A 24610-nucleotide genomic window follows, 5' to 3' on the forward strand; every position below is an offset into this window, starting at 1 on the left:
TAAAATGCTTAATAATCAGAAGGAAATGGCCCTTTTGAGAAAATGAAAATAGTATTTTTCACTGCTTGAAGCACATCACACTTAAATAGAGATGGGTAGAAAATTAAGAAAATCAATTAAATTCAATTATTAACCTATGTATGAATATACATACTAAATAAAAGATAAGAAAGTGAGGCAAGCAACAAGACCAATAAATCCAAGAAAAGATCTGATTATAGATCCACTTCCCTCTCCCATAAACAGTGTGACTAGAAAATGACTTAACCTTTATACTCTGAGATAACAAACAGAAACTAATCAGAAACCTTAAAACGCGTCTCACTTTATAATTTAGAATGACAGAATTCTGACAATGTTAGAATTGGAAGTAAACTGGAAGGATCAGGTACATACATAAATTCCTTAATTTACACCTGAAGAAACTAAGGCTAAAAAGTTAAATAAATTTAATTTTAGTTAAATAGCTAGACAGCTATTCCACAACAGAATCTGATATAAAATCCAGAAAGCACAGTAGTTAAGAGTGCTGTCTCTGGAATCAAACTGCCGAGGTTCAAACTGTGGATTTATCAGTTACGGTTATGTGACCTTGTAGTAGTTACTTAACCTCACTGGGCCTCATTGTTCTGCCTGTAAAGTGAGGAGAATACTACTTCCTACACCAGAGGCTTGTTGTAAAGGTTATGTGGAATAATACATGTAGTGCATTTATAATAATGCTTGGTAAATAGTCTGCTCAGTAAATGTAAGCTAGTATTGCCATCATTATCAACTCCTCTTCCTGATAGTTGCCCTAAGCCTAAAATTAAATCATTAGGAGTGTCATCTGTCAACTAATAGTTAAACCCACTCTTAATTCTGGAAATCTTTTGGTTAATAAAAAATAAATAGGAGTTTTTGAAAACAAATTCTAAATCTTATAAACGTTTTGCTTAGGGTGGAATTAATTTTCAGCAAAACAACAATATAATGAAGTAACATTAACTGAGAAACAGAATAGCAACACAATAGTGATTTCAGTTAACTAATGCAGAATTCTGCACAATGACACAAGTCTCTCAAACAAAGACTTATTTAATATCAAATATAACTAAAAAAAATTTCAACAGGAGCATTTTTTAAATATATCCCATACATAATTGATTATTAATACCTAAAAATACTTTAAGAATTTGGGAAGAAATTGGGGTAATTTCCTAAAGTGACAGGATCCAATAAGTGGAAAAACACAAACTATTCTAAAGGCTTGATTATGTAAACACACAAGAGACCAATGGCTTCTAATTTATAGTTAGGCAACCTTTAGAATACAAAGGATATATCAACAAAATGAAACTTTTACTCTCTCTGTATAAAGGTTTACAGAACCAATGTCCATGTTTAGATTGTGACTGTGGTGGTTTAAATATGCTGGATTTTTCTTGTATAATAGTTTCACCTGATGGTGTTTGTACATACACAAAACACTCTAAAGTTCTAGAGTATAGCTGTCTGAAACAATTAAAAAACCATATATTAACTTTAAAAACCATGCATTCAAATGCCCCTAAAGGAATTTAGAACTGATGCAACTTGATTCACATAAGCAAAATGTGCTGTTTTTGGAAATTACTGATCTGATATATAGTAAAGATTTAAGTTTTTGTTTCTAAGTGACATATGAAATCTAAAGAATAATATCCACAATCCAAAGCCAGAAAAAGAGGGATTATTAATAATTATGCAAAGTCAGTGTCAATATATTCTCCTTGGGGCAATTATACATTATAGTTGCATTCACTCTAAAATAAGCTTAAAATTCACTTTTACCTAATAAGGCTTATTTAATATGCATATAATAGATACTGTAACTTGTAGATCCACACACTAGAGCATAAAAGTAATTTTTATGAAAGCAAAAAGCCTAAACTACAATGTAGGAGGATAAGATTTACTTTGGGCATTTAGGTCTATCTAGCTTTTAAATCCCATTTTAAATATTTAATCCTAAATTAAAATATTTTCAGTGAGCAAACTGATCTTTTGATCTTTATAAAAAATTGCTTACTTTTTCTTAGTAAGGAAAAGGGCATCTTTTCTAAAACACCTACGAAATCTGCTATAATTACAAAACAATTTCTAAGATGTTGAACCAATTCCTATCATCCATTTTTGACACTCCAGCAGTGATTTTTCTTCTGTTTTGTTGTGTCCCACTTCTGAACAGAATTTAGGACAGTACATTTGAATAAATCAAATAGCCTCCTCAGTTATATCATGAGACTGCACCTCTGTCCTGGGACATTTTTTGCTGCCAGGACCATTATATTATATTATTATAATTTTTTTTTTAAAGTTATCATTCATACCAATGAGCACAAACTTTTTCTGGCTCCAATCTGTCTTTAAGACTCCTGCTAAAAAAAATAAAATAAATTTAAAAATTAATTAATTAAAAAAAGGCTCCTGCTATCAGGTTGCACTTAAGTCTACACCCATCTAGAATCGTCTCAACTCAATGAATAAGAATCTAATAAACAACATTGACCAGTTTACATCCTCAGTTATACAAACACAACAATCAAAATTTAGTGGTAAATCTGATGAAGAACTTGACCTGACTGCATGCCAGAGCATACCAGTAAAAAAGCCAAACACGTAAAATTATAATTCTCATTCTATTCACTAAAATAATATTTGGGTAGGCTAACAGTTTGACATATTGATTGGTAAAAATCATTTTAAAATATGCTACACTCCCAAATCAAATCAACATAATGGAAAATGAGAAACTGGCTCAAGACTTCAAATTCCATTACAATATTGTGAAAATATATTGGATTTGGACCCAAAATTTAATGTATGGTTTTGGCAGTCTTTGACTTTCATCCCAATAATTTATTGATGAAACTGACATTGACTTAATTTAGTCTTAAAATTTCCAAACTAAAACCAATTATACAGCATTTCCAATAATACAGTTTAACTTATAGGAAGACCCTAAATTAGCATAGTTCCTACCTCCTACTATAATTTCCTACCTAGAATTTTAAGAGAACAGAAAAAGGGTCAAGATAATAGATAATAGACACATTACCACCTCTCTTGTCCTTTGCCATAATTCAAAAGCTTAACAAAACCCAAAATAAAAATTTAAGACAAATGCAAACATAGGTCATTGACTCCACAATACTGTTTTAAGGTACATATCACAAAATACTATTTTATAATTTAACCAGAGGCCCGGTGCATGGATTCATGCACTGGTGGGGTCCCTCGGCCTGACCTCAGCCCTCTTGTAATCTGGGAGCCCCCAGGGAATGTTGGACTGCTGGTTTCGGCCTGATCCCTGCAGGCCAGGCCAAGGGACCCCACTGGTGCATGAATCCCTGCACCAGGCCTCTAGTATTAATATATGCATATAAGATCTTTGGTTAATCTCTTCCCATCCTCCCTCCCCCGCTCCCTCCTTCCTTCTGAGATTCATCTGTCTGTTCCATATTTCCATGCCCGTGCACTGAGTGTCTGTCCCCTGGTGGTCAGTGTGTGTCATAACTACCAGTTGAATGGTCGGACGGTCGCTTAGGCTTTTATATATATATATATATCTATGCTACACCCCCAAATATATATAGATACTATGATGAAATATAGATATATATATACAAAAATCTATAGATACTATGATAAAACTATGTATTACAAACTGTAGAGCTAAATGCCCAAAGTAAATCTTGATAGATAGATAGATAGATAGATACTATGATGACACCATTATAACCAAGTTTTCCTATTTTCTGCTATCCTATGCAAAAGCCAGGATAGACTCACTTTATGTTACATTCTGTACTGAAGTGATTACTGGGAGGGCTCAATGTGAGGTGAAGTAATACTATTTCAATATGGAAACATGAAGTCCAGGCTCAGCTTAAGATCCAGTGATGGTGCTGTGTGTAGGGAAGGAGAGAGTGCAGGAATATTCACACCACAGGTCTGTCACAATTCCACAGCCACATATTCAGATGGCACATTAGCCAAAGGCAGCAGGTAAACACTGAATTGTTCCCTAAGTGTGCCTGACCCATGCTCTTCTACTTTTAATTAACTTCTTGATTTCTCAAAGCCAACAGAACTACAAGACCTAAAGTAAGAATGACTGTCATGATTACCTTTAGTCAAGTGGTTCTTTCTGGTTTTGCTCAAATATTATCCCTCAATGTGTTACATCATACTCTTAGAGAAAAAAAACAAACAAAACTAGATTTCAAAAGTTTTCAAAACCACATGCAAGCAAAAATTTAAAAAACACATATACTGCCAGCATTATTGGAAAAAACACTCATATATGATTTTAAAAACACAAAGATACAGCATTCTATAAATAAGAATACCTTATTTGTAAGCAAATACAAACACATGAGAGAAAAGTGGGGGGAAAAATTAAGTTCCCCCAATCTGCAAAAATTAAAACAATTAATCTGGGCAGGATAGTGTAGTCCTTTCCTGTAACCTAAGTCCATGAAAAGAATTACACTCAGATCATATTGTATTTCCCACTAATAACAATCTTTAAAAAGAGCTTCGTCAGTAATTTAGCAGTATATAGATTTGTATTCATATCTCATATAAGTCAGTTTGATGGACAAAAAGAATCAAAACTACAGGAGCTTTAAATTTAAAAAACGATCCCAACCTTCACTAACAATATACCAACATATAAAGAATGAAGACAGAAACTTTCCATTCATAAGTCAATGTGAATGCGAATCTTTGCAGAATAGAATGAGTGCTACTGAAATCAAAACTGATTTTTCTAAATATGTCTGGATGTTCTGCCATCACAGTCATGATGGCTTCTTCTGGATTAATATACATTTTCTTGCCTTAGAGAAAGTGCTAAGTGATTGTGAGAACTATCAAAGGGAAAAAAATATCTTTTAGGTCTGCTGATATATTAATTGTACAACTCCAATTTCTTTTTTAATTTTTCAGTAACATGCTACCTAAATTTTTATATGTCAAGACCTACTCAGAGCTAAGTTTGAAGATAGGTTTCTACAGGACCTCAGTGTAGTGAGGACAAGCTGAAACATAAACTTCTTCAACTCTATAAACCAGTTAAAGAAAAGGGAGTTAATCTTTTGACAACAGCTAAAAGCAAAGCTAACTGGCTTGGCTTAGTGGATAGTATTGGCCTTCGGACTAAAGGTTCGTGGGTTCAATTCCAGTCAAGGACATGTGCCTGGGTTGCCAGCTTGACACCCAGTAGGGGGTGTGCAGGAGACAGCAGATCAATGATTCTCTCTCATCATTGATGTTTCTCTCTCTTCCTCTCCTTTCCTTTCTGAAATCAACAAAAAAATATATATTAAAAATAAAAAATAAAAGCAAAGCTAAGAATTCATCTCTCCTTTGATGAAATAATTACTAGTCCATTGAGCATTTAAAGATATGACATACATACATAAACTAACTTGAACACTTGTTGCAACTAATAAATTTGAAGAATAAGCAGTTGATAAAAAAAAGCATTTAGAGTAGAAATACCTGATGAAAAGTTTGCTTTGAAATAGGCAACAACTTTGCAAAATTTATAATCAGATAAGAAATTATAAAAGTAAAATGTGTGAGACTTTGCTAAAGTCAAAGATCCATCAAGTCATGTTATAATTTAACAATTACAAAAGGAAATTAACTTATTTATACTATAGCAAATGTAAATGTTACAATCATTATTTTTCTGGAACAATTATTATTTTGGTACTATTTCTTCTACAAAAAAACAACAATACCCACCTATACCCGTTCTGTTAACTGCCAATTACAAGCATCATCTAATATTTTCCTAGATCACTATACTAAAAATATTATTCGTACAATCTCAAAATTGCATTAATATTGGTCCTGCAAATCTATCAACAGTAGCCCTCCAATTTTCAAGAGCAAACTCAAATCCTGGAGTTATGGGTAAGGGTAAAATCTGGTAGGCTCCTGGACTGCAGTGATTTCACATATAGTTGTCTGTACCCTTTTAACCCAGACACCTGCATTAACCATATTTTTACCCTTCGGAAACACACATGTGTCAACGCCAGCTGTCAAAGAGTGGCTCCGCTCAATACTGAGTATGTGTAAAACCTGAGTGCCCAAATTTTTGTTTCAGGTTTAGTTGTTTTTTTTTTTTTTTTTTTTTACTTTAAAGGCAATGCATTCAATCTTTTTAAGAATCTAAACGTCTCTAGCGTGTAACACAAACTTAAATGTTAAAAAGTGCAAAGAAGAAAAGAAACATGCTGTTGAAAGAAATCCAATATTTACAGAATCGCTCCTTTCACTTATACTAGTAGTTTCCTAACAACACTTCCTTTTCACAATTTCCCAGCCCTTTCTCAGCAAATCAGTGTTTACCGCGGCCCCTCCCGCCCCAGATGTCAAAAGGATCCGCTGTCCACAAAGCCCCATAACGCAAGTGCACCCCACCCTCGGCGCCGTCGATGCTTGGAAAGACACTCGTGAAAGTGCCAAAGCCCTAAATGACATCCCCAAGGGCTCCGTTTCTTTTTTTAACTCCATTTCTCTTTTTCGGGCCCTTTGGGCCAGATGACTTCCCACCCAGAGATGTCCCCTCCCCTCCCAGTGGAACCTACATGCTTCCCCTAAGTCCCGGCCCTCCAGCTGGCCCGCCCGTCCCCGCCGGCTCCGTCTGTCTGTCCGGCCGGCCCCGCGGTCCTCGGCCCAGGTCCCCGCTGCTCCGCTCCCTCGCCCTCGCGGCCAGATCCCGGAGCATCTCTCCTCGGTCCCGAAGCCCGCGGGGCCCTCCCGTCCCCCTCAGCACCCCGCCTTCCCACCCTCAAGCCCTCGCCCCTCAAGGCTCCCTCTCCCTCCGGGTCCCGCTCCCTCCCGCCCCCTCAGCCTCTACGTGCCCCCCCCCCCTCCCCCGGCGCCTGGCCATCGTCAGGGGCCCCCCTCGGGCCCTCGGCTCACAACCTCCATTTCCCTCAGGTTCCATTCTAGAGCTGCTCCCCGGGCTCCTCAACCGTCTCCCGGGGCCCCTCCGGAGCCCTGTCCTCGGCAGCACCCCCGGGGGGCTTCGGCTCGGACACCCCGGCCGCCCTTGGCGGCAGGTGCCCCCACGCTCCCCGATCGCCAGCCCCCGCCGCCGCTCACCTCTGTGGTCTGAATCGGGCTGCCCCGACCCACCTCCGAGTCGGCGTCCGAGGCGCCGTCGGAGTCCGGGGCCCTCCGAGCCTCGCCGGAGTGGAGCGCCCCGAGCGGCGGCGGGGGCGGAGCCCGGGGAGGGGAGCCGGCGGGGAGGCGAGAGCGGTGGCGGCTGCGCGCAGGCATGGCTCTTGCCCGGGTCTCCGGAGCGGGCAACTGCTCTTAAACCAAACCGGAACTGCCCCGGGAGGCGGGGCCCCGCTGGCGGGAGGCGGGGCCCCGCTGGTGGGGGCGGGGCCAAGACCGGAAGAGGGGCGGGGCTCCAGAAGCCAGGGAGAACGTAGGCAAGGAAACCCAGGAGCGCATGCGTCAGGCCCAGAGCGAGAAGATAAGGCCTGAGGAGATGAGGCTGGTGAAGATGGGGAGGGGCCGAGAGGATTGGTGAATGGGGTTTGAGGACCAGGGGAAATTACCCTGATTCCTCTAGACTCTACAGAGCTCCTCCCCAAGAGCCAATTCCTGCTGATCCTTGTTACCATGTATTGCCCCTTTCCTCTCTGACAGTGCCTATGCCAAATGCCATTTAATATCTCACTGAATCCTTCTGCCAACTCTACACGGCCAAGAAACTTGTCTGAATTATGGCAGTTAATATGTGCCAAAGCCAGTATTCCTACTCAAATCTGCCTAGCTTTAGAACCCATGCTCTTCTCACTCCACTATACTGCCCCGCCCCGTGGGAACTCCCCACCCTATGCTTAGCACTGGCATCAATCAAGTCCAAAACCATCTGTGACCTGGGCTCTGGCCCCTCCTTGGCCTTGCTTTCCCAACCAGTGCAAGACAGGCTTCAGTGGCTCTGATGGACATGGGGACAGGTTCTGGGTTGGACAAGCTTACATGGGATGTCCTGGTGTGGACTTTACCCTCAAGCTGGCCTCAAGGCCAGGACAGCAGGAAGGCTTCCTACTGCCGCTGGTACTTCCCCTGCCCCATCAGGACCTTCATGAAGTCATCTGAGAGCCAGCAAGTCATCTCATCTCTTTTGCCAATACCTAGCTCTGGGAGAAGGACCCGTGTAGACCTTTCTCAGTTTCTCTTGTGGAGACAAAAAGCCCTTATAATTAGAGGACTTTCCCTCCCTACTCAAAAAATGTTTCTTATGACAGGCCCTTAGGCTCTTCAGAAAGTCTAGGGCAACATTCACTTCCTTTCTTTCTTCCCTTTGACATATGATACATGGCCCATTTCAGCATTCTCTTTTGAGAAATCAGCCATCTGCATGACAAAATCACTGTCCAAACCTTCACTCGTGAACCCTGTGGTACCCTTCAAATGAGGTCTTCCATGCCTACTCTCCACAGTTCTCTGACTCTACAAGTCAGGAAACTTCTTCTGAGCCCTAGACTCTGGAGACTCATGCAACAGCCATGCAGTTCTGACTCAGACTGCAGAGCTTTTTCTGTCATTGATCTGTCATCTCCTTTCCACCCTGCATCTCTACTTTAACCCAGTCCTCAGAACAGAATAGCCTTTTCGGGCTTCTTAACATGTCCAAAAATGTTTCTTATATGTTATATTAATGTTAGAAACATATAATATTTTCTTATATGTTAGAAACAGAACATCCTTTGTTTCACTAAATCTTCACAATTCTTTTTTTAATCCTCGCCCAAGGATAGTTTTCCATTGATCTTTAGAGAAAGAGTGGAAGAGAGAAGGAAATACAGAGAGAAACATCGATGTGAGAGAAATAGATTGGTTGCCTCATGCAGGAGCCCTGACCAGGGCCCAGGCTGGGGAGGAGCCTACAACTAAGGTACGTGCCCTTGTGCTCTTGACCAGAATTGAACCCTCGATCCTTCAGTTCGCAGGCCAACACTCTGTCCTCTGAGCCAAACCAGCTAGGGCAAATCTCCCCGATACTCTGAGGTAGGTGCAATTACCCTTACGTTGCAGACGAAGAAACTGAGATAAAGTGGTTTGCAGAGTTATGTCCGATCCCATGTGGTCCATGGAGTTTGGGGCTGGAGGGGGGGGGATGACTTGGGGAAGAAAATGTCCTGTTCCCTCAGGAGGCCCCGGTGACTTGCTGAGTCACTTCTTTCTGCCCCACCTGTCCCTGCCAATCTCCGACAGGAGAAGTGACACTGGAGAGGCCGGGAGGAGCGACTGCGGAGGCCGGGGAGTGGGTGGGCTGGCCCATGGCTGAGGCCTCGCTCCGAGACCCAGAAGCCACACCTTGCCCCAGTGTTGTGGAACTGGAGGAGCTCCTGAGGGCAGGGAAAATCTCTTCTTGCAACCGGGCGGACGAAGTTTGGCCCAACCTTTACATCGGAGATGCGTGAGTAATAGCTGGCTTGAGGGGCGCGGCGGGTGGGAGCAAGAACAGACAGCTCCTGGGCTCTTTACCAGAGAGAGGAGAGGGATGGGAGCACGAGGAAAAGCATTCTATAATATCTAGACCAGAGACTTTCTCCAGAAGTCCCGTGTGCTGGGGACAGTGCAGCGATCCAATGCGGCCACCAGGGGGAGTGGGGCCTTTGCCCGCCTGAAAGCGGGGAGCTCCCAGCAATCCCTGGAGCCTGCTGACATATCCAGGAAAATTGGGGCATCTCGGGGGCAGAGGCCTGGGGAATGGTGACGTGGATTGGCCAGAGAGCTTCCCTTCCTGGTCTCAGCCCCTCTCCTCGGGTCACAGAGGGTGAGGAAGCCTGACTCACGGTGAATCAGGAAAGTTGTCACCCCTAGACATTTGCAGAATAGAAGCAGGTATGAGGCAGAGGCCAGTGGAGGCTGGAAGCATGTGGGAAGGCCTGGGGCAGGAAGGGCGGGGAGCTCGGTCTCAGGGGTGAGGCAATCCTTTTTCCTTCTGTCCCAGCCAGCAGGGGCGCAGACCTCAGGAAGCAAAGAGGGGCAAAAGATAACTCCCCGTCCCACCACAAGCGCTGAGGGTGGCCCTGTGAGCTGTGGATCCAGCTCTAGCTTGCTGGGTCCCTTCCCCCTTCCTTTGGACCCTAATGGCTCCATCCCTCTGAAGTAGGCAGGGGGCCTAACAGAACCTCCCTCCTGGATCCCATGGCTCAGCCAGCATCCAGCCCCCTCCCTCCGCCCCCAGGGCCACAGCAAATAACCGCTTTGAGCTCTGGAAGCTGGGCATCACCCACGTGCTGAACGCCGCCCACGGAGGCCTCTACTGCCAGGGCGGCCCTGACTTCTACGGCAGCAGCGTGAGCTACCTGGGGGTGCCGGCCCACGACCTCCCCGAGTTCGACATCAGTGCCTACTTCTCCTCCGCAGCCGACTTCATTCACCGCGGCCTCAGCACTCCTGGGGGTAGGCCTTGGGGCCTGATCTCAGGTCCATCCTGTCCCGTCATGGGGGTTAGGGGGGGGATGTCTCGTTTCCCTTCACACATCAGTGCCCTCCCATCCCTAGTTTTTATTTAAAACGATTTTTCCCCCCTAAACTGTGAGAGAAAGTTTGTCTAGAAAGTCACAGAGGTGGACGTGAGCCACCGAAGAAAGGGGCCCGGGAAGCAAGCCTCAGGGCCAGGGAAGGGCCCTGGGAGCCCAGGAGAAGGAGGGAGCGAGGAAAAGGCACCCGGAGGAAAGCGGGGAGGCAGCGCTGGGCTCTGCACAGAGGGAGTCGCCCTGGTCCTCCCCAAGGCCTACGAGGAGGACCCCAACCATCCCTAGTTTTTTGTGTGTTTTTTGTTGTGTGTGTGTGTGTGTTTTGTGTGTGTTTTAATATATTTTATTGATTTTTTTACAGAGAGGAAGGGAGAGGGATAGAGAGCTAGAAACATCGATGAGAGAGAAACATCAACCAGCTGCCTCCTGCACACCCCCCACTGGGGATGTGCCCACAACCAAGACACATGCCTTTGACCAGAATCGAACCCAGGATCTTTCAGTCCGCAGGCCGACAATCTATTCGCTGAGCCAAACTGGTATCTGCCCTTATCACAGCACTTTTTAATGCTCAAAACACCCGGACATTCCTTGGTTCTCCAGCCATTCCCTTGCCAGCTGTTTACTGTCTCTCTGTGCCAGGCACTGAGCTAGGTGCTGGGAATTCACCCTTAGGCCAGGCAGGCTGTCTGCCCTCACGGGACTTGTCGTTACGTCTGCTGGGAAGACGGTCAACGCGTAAAGCAGTACGAGTGCTGCGCTCGGGAGTGGGGAAACGTGAGGAGCTGAGGGAGCACAGGCAGGGAGCTCAGGGCCGAGGACGGGGGGCAGGGTGACTTCCCGCGGCAGCGGTATTCCCCGGGCCACGTGCAGAAAGGATGAGCTGCTCCATGATTCAGGCGCCACCATGAGAGGCCAGGAAAGCCTATGCAAAGAAGCTGAGCCTGGCAGGTGAGCAGTAGACGTGAGTCAGCCCGGGAGCAGGGGAAGGATTTGCAAGGCGTTGGGATAGCACGCGCTGAGGCTGGAGGCCAGAGGCCATGACAGCATCCAGGAGCTGAAAGTGACACTGCAACAACCTCTGGAGCTGATGGCCGGGGTGGGGCAGCCTGAGCTGGGGTCAGCTGGGGCCAGGTCATGGCGGGTCTCATACGCCATGCTGAGGGCTTTGGGGCCCAGCCCAAGGGGTCCGCTTTGCCCGTCTCCCCACCAAACAGAATGACAAGTACCATGAGGCTAAATAGGAGTTGGTCTACGCATTTGGCAGATCATGACACGGAGGTCCCTACCTGTGGAATGCCTTTGCCAGGGCTTGGCGCAGCGTACACCCAAGGCAGAGCGGGGAGAGGAACGTGGGCCCCCACCCCAGCCCCGGGTGGGCCTGCTAGCGGGAAAGGGTCTTCTCTCACCCGGATGTCTCCCGCAGCCAAGGTCCTGGTGCACTGCGTGGTCGGCGTGAGCCGCTCCGCCACCCTGGTCCTGGCCTACCTCATGCTGCGCCAGCAGCTGTCCCTGCGCCAGGCGGTGATCGCCGTGCGGCAGCACCGATGGGTCTTCCCCAACCGGGGCTTCCTGCACCAGCTCTGCCAGCTGGACCAGAAGCTGCGGGGCGCAGGCCGGAGCTGAGGGGCCAGGTGAGGGCCGGGCAGGGTGAGGGAACAAGGGGGGCGAGGCCGGCTGCAGTTAGATGTGAGAGGCCAGCTGAGAGCTGGGCAGGGAACAGGAAGAGGGAGGCTGGTGAGGGCTGGAAGTGAAGGGTCAGGTGCAGGTGGCTGGGGGAATGGGACGGGACAGTTGAGAGGTAATTGTTAGGGCTGACTGGCTGGAACTGAAGGTTGAAGGGGGCTTGGCCCACTCTCCAACCTGCTGGGCCCCTCACCAACCCAAGGCCCAGCGAAGAGAGGCCCCTCTCTCCCAGCCTACCCAGGTTCTTCAGACCCCAGAGAGGATGGAAAGAAAGGGCTGAAAAGCTTACAATAGAAGAGGTGAGGCCTTCCTACCTGATCTTGATGCTGACCTGCCCCACCTCCTTGGCCAAAAGCCTGTGGGGGCTCCTTAACCCCTCTCCCCCAACCCATGGGCAGCAGCCCAACTAGTCCTGGAACCATGGACTGTCTGAACCTTCCCACAGCTTCAGCTCGGGGAGAAAGTGCGGCTGCAGCTGTTGCTTAAGTTCAGTTAATGCTCACCTCAGCCCAGCCTCACCATCCCCACGTGAGGAAAGAAAACAGGTGCTGCCACCAGCCATGACCCCTCAAACAGCCCTGCTGATGGGAAGCTCTCCTGTCACCATGCCAATCCATTCTCTCCTTCCGCCCAGCACCCGATGCCCTACCTGCCCCCACCCCCGCCACTCAGTCTGATAGAAGGCTCTCCCTAACCTCCCTCCTCTCTGGTTCTGGGACCCCGTTAGGACATAAAGGTTTCACTGAAGTCTAAGACTCCTCCCTGCTTCCATTTCCCTGCCTCTTGTTCTGTGTTCAGCGCCTTTGGAGCAATAGCACAAGGGGGACAGGTCCCTGGCACCTGCTCTCTGCAAGCCCCTCCCCTCCTGCTGGAGGCCCGGGCCCCCAGCTGCCTAGTAGACGGACCTGGGCTACCCCAGCAGCACTCTGCTTCCATTTCTCTGGCATCAGCCCTGCCTTGTCCTCCAGCTCCCCGGGAGGAGGCACAGTGTCTCTTCCTGGGGTGGGACCAGGACAGGACTGTGGGGGAGCTGCAGAGTGCCCACTGCCCTTCTCCAACCACGCCCAGGCTGGGTCTGTTCCCAGCTGGTCCCAACAGCCCACCTTCCCAACATCACACCCCCCCCCCCCGAGTGCCATCAGCTGGGGGGTTAGGCCCCAGAGCTGCTGACCACTCCCTGAGCCTGCCTCTAGCTCCTGCTAGCCAGCTCCTTCCCTCAGCTCTCCTCACCCTTGACTTTGGCTGTGCCGCCCCACCCACTGGCTCACAGGGGCTGCTGGTAGGGATGGGGGGCTGGCCTAGGCTCTCCTGATGGTTGGAAGAGCAGCAGTTTTCTCCTCCTGCTAAGAGCACGGCCTGAATCTTCCCCCAGCTCCACTCAGCAGAGCTGTCTTGGTCTTTGAATGCATAGCTGGCTCAAGCAAGTGGGGGGCAGGGCGTTCACATTAGCGATTTGACCCCTTCACACATGCTGTCAGGAGGGTGAGCATCTTGGGAATGGGGATTAGGGCAGGACAGAGGGCTAGGCTTGGAATCTGGGGGGTGAGTGTAATGGGAGGAAAGGAGGGTCATAGCTGGAGTTGGGCGCAGGCCTGGGGCCAAGCTGAGCGGGAAGCTTAGTGGGGAGCTCTGTGGGCACGGGGCACGGGGAGCCAAGAGGAGGGCCGGAATGCACGCTCACGCCTGCTCTTTCCTCTAAGCAGGCTTCCAGAGCCTGGGAGAGCGGCAGCTCTCTGATCAGGCCCAGTCACCCCACTTCCTAGGCCTGAGGCTCTCACATACCCTCACCCTAACCCTCAGCATTTTCCCACCAGGCAGCTGGCTTTGGGGGAGCCACCTGAGCTACAGCATTGCACAGTTCCTGGGGGTGCATCCCCCCAATAGTCTGTGCACCTGGAGCCCCGGGGTGTTGTGCAGTGGGCAGCCTGTGCAGCCCTACACCGCGGCCCTGGAGCCGGGCACTCTGCAAAATGAGGGGCCCAAACCCTGTGAGCCCCGGGTCCCAAACCCACCTCCTCATCTCTCCCAGCACCGGTGCCCTCTTGACCTTACCCAGAGGGTTCGAAGCAGAAGCAGGTGTAGGTGGCAGCTCCTATCCTGAGCCAATGATGGGGGCCCAGGCAACCTGGCCTTGGCTCACCTGCTGTAACATGAGCTCATTCTCCCGCAGAGCTGGTCCCTGCTCCCTGCCACGGGGCTCTGCCACTCTGCCACCCTGGCACTGGCCCTGCTGGCGCTGCTGGGGGCTCTGGCCCCGGGGGACGCCCAGAAGATGGTAAGAGCCCAGTGTGGGGTCCGGCCTACCGCCTGCTACTCCTTCCGCCTCCTTCGGCTGCCCGCACTTTCTCTCAGCCGCTGTCTTCAGTCCCCACAGGTGGGCATGGGCCCTGAGGGGTGGGGTGGGCGGGGTATGGGAGGAGATCGGAGGAGATCGCAATTGTGCGGGATAGCCCTTGTCCACAGCCGCCTCCACCAGCTCCCCTGGGCTCAGGGAGCCCTGGCAGGGGCTGGGCCTCATTCCCTGGAGCCCAGACTTCAGAGATCCTGTAGGTGTGGCTGTGGGGGTGCACAGGTATGCGTGAAAGGTACCTGAGAGTGAGTGAGAGAGCACCGAGGTCTAGGTATATGAGGAGGGTCTCTGGAGAGCAGGGAGGGTTCTTTTCTTAAAATATATTTTATTGATTTTTTACAGAGAGGAAGAGAGAGGGATAGAAAGTTAGAAACATCGATGGGAATCACCGACCAGCTGCCTCTTGCACACTCCCTACTGGGGATGTGCCTGCAACCAAGATACGTACATGCCCTTGACTGGAATCAAACCTAGGACCTTTCAGTACGCAGGCCGATGCTCTCCAGGGGTCCTCAAACTTTTTAAAGTGGGGGCCAGATCACGGTCCCTCAGAGAGCTGGAGGGCCGGACTATATGAACTACTAATTCCTACTGTAACACCTCAGCTGCGCTCACTGCCCAAAAAACCTGGCGGGCCGGATCAGACTCCTCTGCGGGCCGCATGTGGCCCGCGGGCCGTAGTTTGAAGACGCCTGGGAGCCAAACCGGTTTCGGCGGTGCAGGGTTTTTAATAGGCCCAAATCCAAGGTCTCAAGCTGATCACAGTTAACCTTCGGAGGGGCCTTAAGGACCATCTCCCTGGCCACACGGAAGTGAGGCCTGGCTCAGAATGCCTCTGGGGAAAGAGGAACTCGGCGGAGGGCAGAGCGGCTTCTGACAGCTGGACAGGGCGTCGGAAGACCTGCTCTGAACCCCACTGACCCCTTTGTCTATCTGTCTTCCCACTTCCCTCAGCCCGAGTCTTCTAGATCTTATTGTAATCCTCAGCCCTCAACTAAAGGCCCTGGGCCTGGGTTTGAAGTTGGCGGTCCCGCTGGTCTGTGTATGATTTGGGCCGCTCTCTTCCCCATCCTCCTCCATGGAGGATCCTTCCAGCTTCAACTTTCTGCCCATGTTCCCCCCCCCCCCCCCACCCCCCCCCCCCCCCCCCCCCCTCAAAAGCCAAGGGAGCTTTTGAAAGGGCTTATTTGATCTTCCTTCTCCCTGCCCACAGTCAGCATCCACACCCAGTCATGCTGCAGGCATACCCCGTGGCTGCCTCTGCTGAGCGGGGCCAGGTGCTGGCTGGGTGTGGCACTGACCACGCCATGGGACCGGTGGGGGCGTGGGGAGTGGCAGGAGAGGCCAGCGAGGGAGAGCAGCACATCATGCTTTATAATTAAACTCCAATCCAAAATAGAAACAGCAGCGAGTGCGCGGAGACAAGCGGCTGGGAGTCAGCAGCACAACGTGCCTGTCAGAAAAGACCAAGACCGGAGCCCGGGCCACATCCCCCCGCAGGTGGGTGAGTGCCCCTATTGCAGGGGGGGCACAGAGCTTGCTGGGGAGTGAGGGCCAGGGCACCCGGGCCTGCCTGTATTGTGGTGGGGGTAGGAGGGACCGGGTTAGATTGGGGGATGGACTGGTCAGATAGAGGCACAGACAAAGCATAGCAGAGCCAGAAAGACCTGAGCTTGAATCCTGGCTCCCATGCCATGGGCTGTGTGGCCCTGGGTATATTGCTGAATCTCTCTGAGTCTCAGTTTCCTCCCCTGTAACATGGGGATCATGATATCACCTGCCTCATCCGGCTCCTGTGTGGACTCAAGGAGAAAATGCACACACTTAGCTCTGGCTGGTACACAGTACATCCTCAGTGAGAGGCGAACAGAACAATAATCACGGCCAGACAGAGAAAGAGACATCAGGAAACACAGAGGTAAAGACCACGCCTCACTGTCCTCTGCCATGGCTCAGGCTTGAATAGGTAACAGTAATAATAGTGGTGATAACGGCAGTCAGGTGTCCCATGTATTGGACATCTACCTTGAAGCAGAGCCTGTGGGAAGTGCCTTCCATTTATCACCCCATGGGGGTCACTGGCTCAGAGACGTGCGCACAGGTGCGAGCACCGGGCCTGGGAACTCGGCCCAGGTCTGCCCTCCTCCAAGGTCTGCTCGCTGGGTACCAACCCGCCGGCAACTCACCACTGGCAGCCCACGAACACCTCTCTTAGGCTTCCTTCGCCAGACTCCTCAGAGAGAGATCTCCCACCCCACCTGTCCCGCCCGACCTGTCCCACGGCCACGTCCCACCTGGTCTGCCTGCGAGGAGGAGGGCAGAGAGAGTGAGCAGCAGGGAAGAGCGGGGGGCTAGCTCCTGGGGCTGTGTGAGGGGTGGGTGGCAAATGGCTGCCGCCCTGAGACAGCCTGGCCCGGCCCGAGGCCACCGCCAGGCAGGGCTGTGGAGCAGCCCAGCTCCTGGGGAGGGTGGGAGACAGAGGCCGTTGGAAAGCAACGCAGGAAGGAGGAGAGATGCAAAGGCAGAAGTGTGTGAACTTGTAATCAGCAGTGACACAAGAGCAGGCAGAGCTGGTACCTACAGAGGCATCGGTTAGCTTAGGGCAGTGGTCAGCAAACTGTGGCTCTTTGACCCCTTGAGTGTGGCTCCTCCACAAAATACCATGGCCTGGGGGAGTCTATTTTGAAGAAGTGGCGTTAGAAGAAGTTTAAGTTTAAAACACGTGGCTCTCAAAAGAAATTTCAATCATTGTACTGCTGATATTAGGCTCTGTGGACTGATGAGTTTGCCGGCCACTGGTTTAGGGGGAGATGCAGGAAGGAGGCCCGAGTGCATGGGGAGAGCAGCCACGCCGGCCTGTCCCTGACGGAGCTGGGCCCTGCGTCACCCTCAGGGGGCCGAGGAGCTGTGAGAGGAAGTGTTGGGCAGTCCAGGTCTGGGGGTGGCAGAAACCGAGGGCGCTGCTGCAGCCACCACCTCCCTGTCCATGGTTGTGCCTGGAACGTGAAGAATGTGTCACGGGGCAAGGGGCTGCCCATGGTGAGCTGCCGGCGGGTTGGTACCCAGCGTGCAGACCTTGGAGGAGGGCAGACCTGGGCCGAGCTCCTAGGCCTGGTGCTTGCACCTGTGCGCAGGTCTCTGAGCCAGTGTCCTCCGTGGGGCTCTGTGAGGTGGTACAGGGAAGGCACTTCCCACAGGGGCTGGGCCTGCCTCCGCTGGCAAAGCGGGATGGGGTAGACAGGTGGGGATCCCTCCATGAGCATCAGGAGGGAGGGGCTAGATGGGGTCTGACAAGAAGTACCCTTAGTCCAAGGGAAAGGTGCCTAGCTCCCTGGGCCTAGGTCCCCTAGGAGGTTGAGGGGGGGCTGTGGCTGAGGAACCCCAGATCCTGGATCCCTCTGCTGTCTCCTCTCTGCTCCCTGAATCAAAGCCTGGCTGCCTACTCCCAGGCACAGCTGGGCTGCGAGGCACCCACTGGCCACTGGGGGGCAGCCTTACCCCATGCCAAGCTTAGAGGCCTGAGCCCCATCTGCCTTGCCTGGGGCTCAAGCACCAGCTGGCAGCTTCAGACCAGTGTGGCTTTTGGATAATTCTGGCTGCCCGGGGGTGTACCCCATCCTACCCCACTCTCCACCCTGTGGTTGCTGCACACCCAGCCACTCCTCTCTTTCTCAGGTCAGACCCCTACAGACACCTCGGTGGGCAGCACCAGGGCATTTAACGTGGGAAGAGAAATGCGGCCAAGACCGAAGCAAAGACTTGCTTGAGGCCAGACTCTCCTCCCTCCCTCTCCCAGGTTCTCCTCCCCCCACTTCAGGCAGCAGCTCCCCCTCTCCATGGGCAGTTCCAGGCCTAAGAGCCTTTAATCCCAAAGAGAGGCCCCGCATGGAGAAGGCTGGGGTTTGGAGGGACTGCACTCCCCCCTACAGGGGCCTAAGTCTGCTCTCAGTCCCCCTTCCCCCACCCCCCCCACCCCAAGAGGAGCCCTGGAATTCTAGCCGCTTCACAGCATTTGTGTTCTGGGCGGAACCCGCCCCAGCCCCATTCCGCTCATGTGCTTAGCCCTGTCCTTGCCCTCACTCCCCCACTCCCGGCCCTAGACCATGCCCTAGGTAGGTGGCAGGCCGCTCAGCATGCCCTGAGAGGTCACCGTGGGGGATGAGGGGGAAAGCGGGGTCTTCACTTCCGCCCTGCCCGCCGGCTGCCCGCTGGGTGAGCTTGGCCAAGCCAGTGGCCTCCTGGGTGCCCGTTTCTCTCTCTGGTCCTGGCACCGCCTGCCAGAGAGAAAAGATGTTTTTTCCAGTTTGTACCTTCCCTAGTTACTGGTTGAGAGGGCCGGGGGCAGTTAGCCAAGAGAGGCACTCCTTCCCGGGACGACACCAGACTCACGTTCTGGTGCCGCTGACCGCTCAGCTCAGCAGGGGCTCCGACTCCCAGAGCCAGCTGGTTCCTGAGACAGCTCACCCCACCTGGGTGAGGCCTGACCCGCAGCGCTGGCCCGAGCCATCGGGGTAAGGAGGAAAGTCCCGGGACTTACGGGCACACGCGTACCAGCAGCTCCCCGCAGAGTTGAGTGGGCTGGTGACCACTCTCTGGAGTCCCCAAAGGTTGAAACTGGAAGACTTGGGGACTGAGCTGCGGGGTCAGAGAACCGGACTGAACCCACAGCCTCGCTACACACCGGCCACAGGGTTGTGGGTGGCACTTAACATTTTCTCTCTGACCTTCAGCTCTCCCCCAGGTAAAATAGGGACCTACCCCTGAGAGGCCCTGGGCCCCTGAGGGGCATTAGCTCATTCAGGATGGAAATGCAACAGACGTCCTGCATAGCCAGGCCCCTCCCTCCAGGGATGGACTCTGCGCTCCAAGCTCCTGACATGGAGGTCAGCCCAGGAGGTGGGCTGAGATGAGCTGCCCAGGCCGCGGCCGGCCTACAAGCCCCAAGTGACCAGCGACATAAGGGGTCGGATCTGCACTGACTCATCACCACAAACAGGGAGCCCCAAGGGCCTGGGCCAACGTTTCCGACCTCCAGGGCCTCTGGGGAGAGTGGGAGAGAGGGCAACAAGAGGTGATGCCCTTGCTCCTGGGGAAACGGTCTGGGGCTGGGTCTCAGCCCAGCTGGGTCGGTTAGTAACCTCACACCAACCCGCTGAAGCCCTTCCCGCACCATCCCAGAGCCACTGGGCCTCTGGGTGAGCAGGACCCACCTTCTGGGGGCATGCCTCTAGCCAGCACGGTGTCCACCCTGTTCCAGGATGGATTCCCTGCAAAAGCAGGACCTCCGGAGACCCAAGATCCACGGAACAGTCTCTGTGTCCCCCTACCAGCCGCCCACGCTGTCCTCCCTGCAGCGCCTGCTGTGGGTCCGCCGGGCCACCATGCTGAGCCACATCGACGAGGTCTGGCCCAACCTCTTCCTGGGAGATGCGTAAGTCTCCACGTGGGAGAGGGGGAGTAGCAGGGGAGCCTCTTCCAGAGCCCTCCAGGGGCACAGGTGGTACCCATTGCCTCCCGTCATCCCTTTCCACAGGTTTCTTCCCTTTTATAGAAATTGCTTTTTGAATGGTGGAAGTAGAACACTCATTACTTGTGCCTCAGAAGTACCTTTTGAACCCTTCTCGCTCTAACTCTTCCCCTGTGGACAACCACTAAGTGTTGAAGTATTTCCTTGCTTTTCTTTACGCTTTTACCATACATATACCTAACCCTACAATTAGTTTACCCTGTTTCCCCAAAAATGAGACATTGTCTTGTATTAATTTTTGCTCCCAAAGATGCGCTTATTTTTATTTTCAGGGGTTGTCTTATTTTTCCATGAAGAAGAATACGGTGCACATTTATTGTTAAAGGAAATTTATTACCTGTATACGGTACAGTAGTACGTACATTTGTCAACATAAACCAGACAAACTGAGAATCCTACAGAATCAAGAATTTGTATTTATTGTATTTATATTAAATTGTATTTACTCAATGACAATCATGTCAACAACATCTTCTGGAACATCATCATAACAATCCAATTCCTGAATTTCCTGGTGAATTTCTTGTGACTCCATTTCTTTCAGAATCAGTGGACCAAAACTCTCATTTTTAGTCTGGGGGGGGCGCTTATTTTTGGGGGATGCCTTATATTTCACTCAGAAGGAAATCTGTAAGTAGGTCTTATTTTCAGAGGATGTCTTATTTTCGGGGAAACAGGGTAGTCTATCTTTTAAAGTTAGGTGAATGGAATCACATTGTGTATGTTTTGTGCGTGACACAATTTGTGCAAAATTGTAATATTCACCCATGTTATTTTTATTGCTGTAATAATATCTGATTGTACAAATACTACATAGTTGATCCGTTTTATTGTATAAAACACTTGAGTTGTTCCCACTTGTTGGCCATTATGAACAGTGATCCTAGAAACATTCCAGTGACACACACGAGTTACATAGGGTACATAGAGAGAGTAGAACTCCGTTTCGTTTTTTTCTTAAAATTTAAACATATGGATCAATATATGTAGATTTTAGAAATTTTTCTTAATATTTAGAGAATAGGGATATTGTTCACAGTATGGCAACTATGCTTCCTCCCTACAGATAACCAGTAATAAAATCCTTGTTGACTTTTAAAAAATGCACACATACACACATACACACACCCACACACACATGCATACATGCTTTTCCACATTTCTTTTTTATTTTTACAGAAAATGGTATCACTTTATAATCCTGTTTTGTCATCTGCTTTATACAGAAAGCTTTTTTAATGAAATCATGTTACATATTTTTAAAACCTTCTTAAACTACATTCTGTTTTGTATTGTGCATTTTCCATAGGTTCTCAATATAGCATGAACACTTTCTTTTTTTAATTACATTTATTGGGGTGGCATTGGTTAATGAACCCCCTCCTTGTTCACCTATTTCAGTGGTGGCATAGTATGTCATTTACCTTACACACTCAGTCACCTATTCGAGGATATTTAGTGCTTCCCCCCAGATTCTTCCTTTAATTAAGTCCCTAGAAGGAGACTTGCTGGACAAAGCATGTGAACATTTAAAAAATGTCTATTTTTTTTTATTGATTTCAGAGAAGAAGGGAGATGAAGAGAGAGATAGAAATGTCAATGATGAGAGAGAATCATTGACTGGCTGCCTCCTACACACCCCACACTGGGGACAGAGCCTACAACCCAGACATGTGCCCTGACCAGGAATCGAACCGTGACCTCCAGGTTCATAGGTCAATGCTCAACCACTGAGCCACTGAGCCACATTGACCATCTTTTGATGCCTGAGGCAAAAATGCTCTCCAGATAAGTTGGCCCGAGTGAAGGGAGTCTTGAACTCTAACTAGAGGAAACCCTTCACCCGGGACCAGTTCACTGTTCCCGCCTCTCCCCTTGATGGCAGTGGCAGAGGAGGGAGACCTGCCCCACCTCCCAATCCCAGCCTCCCTTGCACTCTCCCTCCAGGTACGCAGCCCGGGACAAGAGCAAGCTGGCCCAGCTGGGCATCACCCATATTGTGAATGTTGCCGCGGGCAAGTTTCAAGTGGACACAGGTGCCAAGTTCTATCACGGAATGCCCTTGGAGTACTATGGCATCGAGGCTGACGACAACCCCTTCTTTGACCTCAGTGTCTACTTCCTGCCTGTCGCCCGATACATCCGAACTGCCCTCAGTGTTCCCCAAGGTGGGCTCCGGGGAAGGAGGAGGCGAGGAGGAGGTGTGGTGGGTGAGAGCCAGGGCTGTCCATTTCCCAGCAGCGCTGATAGGAGTGTGTCCTGAGCCCACAGACCTCTCCAGCACCCACCACCCATAGTGCAAATAGCTTCTGCCATTTATTTATTTATTTTAGATATATTTTATTGATTTTTACAGAGAGGAAGGCAGAGGGATAGAGAGCCAGAAACATCGATGAGAGAGAAACATCGATCAGCTGCCTCTTGCACACCCCCAACTAGGGATGTGCCTGCAACCAAGATACATGCCCTTGACCGGACTCAAACCTGGGACCCTTCAGTTTGCAGGCCGATGCTCTATCCACTGAGCCAAACCGGTTAGGGCGCTACTACCATTTAGTGAGCATACCTTTCAGAGACTCCCTGGCAACCACCAATCACAGACAGAACGAAGGACCGGTGTGGTCATCAGTATAACCCTATCCCTCCGTGTGAGAGCAGCTGTGGGTAGCAGGCCCAGGACCTAGCAAAGGCTTTGAGCAGACCCTTCTACAGCAAAGCCTTGGCATCGGGCTGCAGGGACAGGGGAGAGGGCAGAACTGGGGGGAAAGAGAGACACAAACCCAGAGGACCCTAACAGTCCCCTCCTCCCCCACTCCCCACCAACTCACCAGGGTTTCAAGGATGCCGCAGGAAGAACCAGGAAAAGGGAATCCCAGCTGCTAACCTTACTCCTCCGCTAACTTCTTGTGTGACCTTGAGCCAGTTGCTTTCCCTCTCTGGGCCTCCTTTGCACAGTGTCCACAGTGTCAGCATTCTTGGGTACTGTGGGCTGCAGGCTGGCCAGGTAACTGACGCGAGGCCGGGTCTCCCTGCAGGCCGCGTGCTGGTCCACTGCGCCATGGGGGTGAGCCGCTCGGCCACTGTCGTCCTGGCCTTCCTCATGATCTACGAGAACATGACGCTGGTGAAGGCCATCCAGACGGTGCAGACCCACCGCGACATCTGCCCCAACTCGGGCTTCCTCCGGCAGCTCCAGGTGCTGGACAACCGACTGGGGCGGGAGACGGGGCGGCACTGACCTGGTGGACAGCCAGGAGCCCTGGCCCTCTGGTTAGCGTGGCCCCACCCACCAGCCTGGCCCTGGGGACAGCAGCCTCTGCTGTTTCCTGGGACCTTGAGATGAACTTAGCATGTGGGGCTTCGCTGAGGCAGAGGCAGGGAGAGCTGGTTGGTTCCCTTGTAGCAGGTGGATTTCCCTGACCCAATCCAGAGATTCTTTATGCAAAAGAGTTCAGTCTGTCTCTATAATAAAAGGTTCATCATAATCAAGAGACCTTCTGGTGGTTTGTGGGGGGGGAGAGGGGATGGCCACGATATCCCAGAAGGCTCGGCGGCTCGGATGCAGTGTGATGGCGGCCTGGAGGCGGGGTCTGAGTCCCTGTCAAGTCTTCGTGGAAAAGGAGGCCAGGGGAGGATCCATTAGTGGTACCGGCCTTGGGAGCAAGAGGAAGGAGTGGAGTACCAGCGCGGAGAATTAGCTGACCTTCTTCATGTTGTCCTCCTCCTGCCATCACCAAGAGCTGGATTGCCTGAGTAAAGACCAAAGTTCGATGCATCACTGTCTTCTCTATGAGGCCCTGGCCAGTGTGGTTCAGTTTGTTGGCACATCGTCCTGTGCACTGGAAGGTCCTGGGTTCGATCCCCAGTCAGGTGCATGGGTGGGGGCAGCTGAACAATGTGTCTCTCTTACTTCGATGTTTCTCTCTCTCTCTTCCTCTTTCTCTAAATATAAAAAATAAAAACAAACAAAATACCCTCTCCACGACTCACTGTGTGCAAAGAGCACCTCTTGAATCCCGTCCATCTTTTCATTTACAGTCAACTCTCAAACTCACACCACCTAGAAAACGGAGGGTTAAACAGGAGGACAGGGGCTGAGGAGGAGGTACCCACGACTCCTAGGTGAGGGTGGTTATATGACGGGGCAGGACATTTAGCTCCGAGTTCTCTGTACTTGAGCGCTAAGAAAACCACATTAAAGCCTGCAGTGTCCTCACCTGTAAGTGGAACAAGGTGTTATGAGGGTTATAATTGGTCTGCGATTCCTTCTCCCTCTCTGGTTGCCCCTGTTTAGCCCTTGCCTTCTCCAGCTGACTCCTAAAGGCCACCGTTTCTTAGGGTTCTGTCCTTGGCCTCTTCTCCCCCCTCAGTGTCCTTGCCCTCCTGGGCAGGGGGGACGGTCCTCTTGCTCCCACAGCCTCAGTTCACATCTCTGGACCGATGACTCCCAGATCCCAGTGGCCGACCCAGATCTCTCTTCTGAGCTCCAGCCTC

At 50.8% G+C, this 24610-nt stretch overlaps 2 protein-coding genes across 6 annotated transcripts in view; one reads left to right on the forward strand and one right to left on the reverse strand.

Moving 5' to 3' along the window:
- SAMD8 (sterile alpha motif domain containing 8) overlaps window positions 1-7374 on the reverse strand; it is a 60468-nt gene extending 53094 nt beyond the window's left edge. Inside the window, exon 1 of one of the 3 annotated variants that reach the window (XM_036438155.2) lies at window positions 7150-7371. In XM_036438155.2, the coding sequence (XP_036294048.1) occupies window positions 7150-7326 (177 nt within the window). In that variant the 5' untranslated portion in view covers window positions 7327-7371. Of the gene's footprint in view, window positions 1-7149 lie in introns of all 3 variants that reach the window. The other 2 variants (XM_045581700.1, XM_036438157.2) reach the window with 2 other exon arrangements.
- Window positions 7375-10336: 2962 nt separating this feature from the next.
- DUSP13 (dual specificity phosphatase 13) lies at window positions 10337-23607 on the forward strand. Of its 3 annotated transcripts, XM_036438159.1 has the most exons (7): window positions 10337-10476; window positions 11980-12187; window positions 14410-14613; window positions 15989-16089; window positions 19847-20020; window positions 22064-22284; window positions 23152-23607. In XM_036438159.1, the coding sequence occupies exons 2-7, from the start codon at window positions 12101-12103 to the stop codon at window positions 23352-23354; spliced, it is 990 nt and encodes a 329-aa protein (XP_036294052.1). In that variant the 5' UTR covers window positions 10337-10476; window positions 11980-12100; the 3' UTR covers window positions 23355-23607. The 3 variants fall into 3 exon arrangements, with proteins under 3 accessions (XP_036294052.1, XP_036294053.1, XP_036294054.1); XM_036438160.1 differs by lacking the exon at window positions 14410-14613; XM_036438161.2 differs by lacking the exons at window positions 10337-10476; window positions 11980-12187; window positions 14410-14613 and having other exon boundaries at window positions 15989-16093.
- The last annotated feature ends 1003 nt before the right edge of the window (window positions 23608-24610 follow it).

Source organism: Pipistrellus kuhlii, unplaced genomic scaffold, assembly GCF_014108245.1.
Source record: "Pipistrellus kuhlii isolate mPipKuh1 unplaced genomic scaffold, mPipKuh1.p scaffold_m20_p_15, whole genome shotgun sequence".
NCBI lineage: Eukaryota > Metazoa > Chordata > Mammalia > Chiroptera > Vespertilionidae > Pipistrellus > Pipistrellus kuhlii.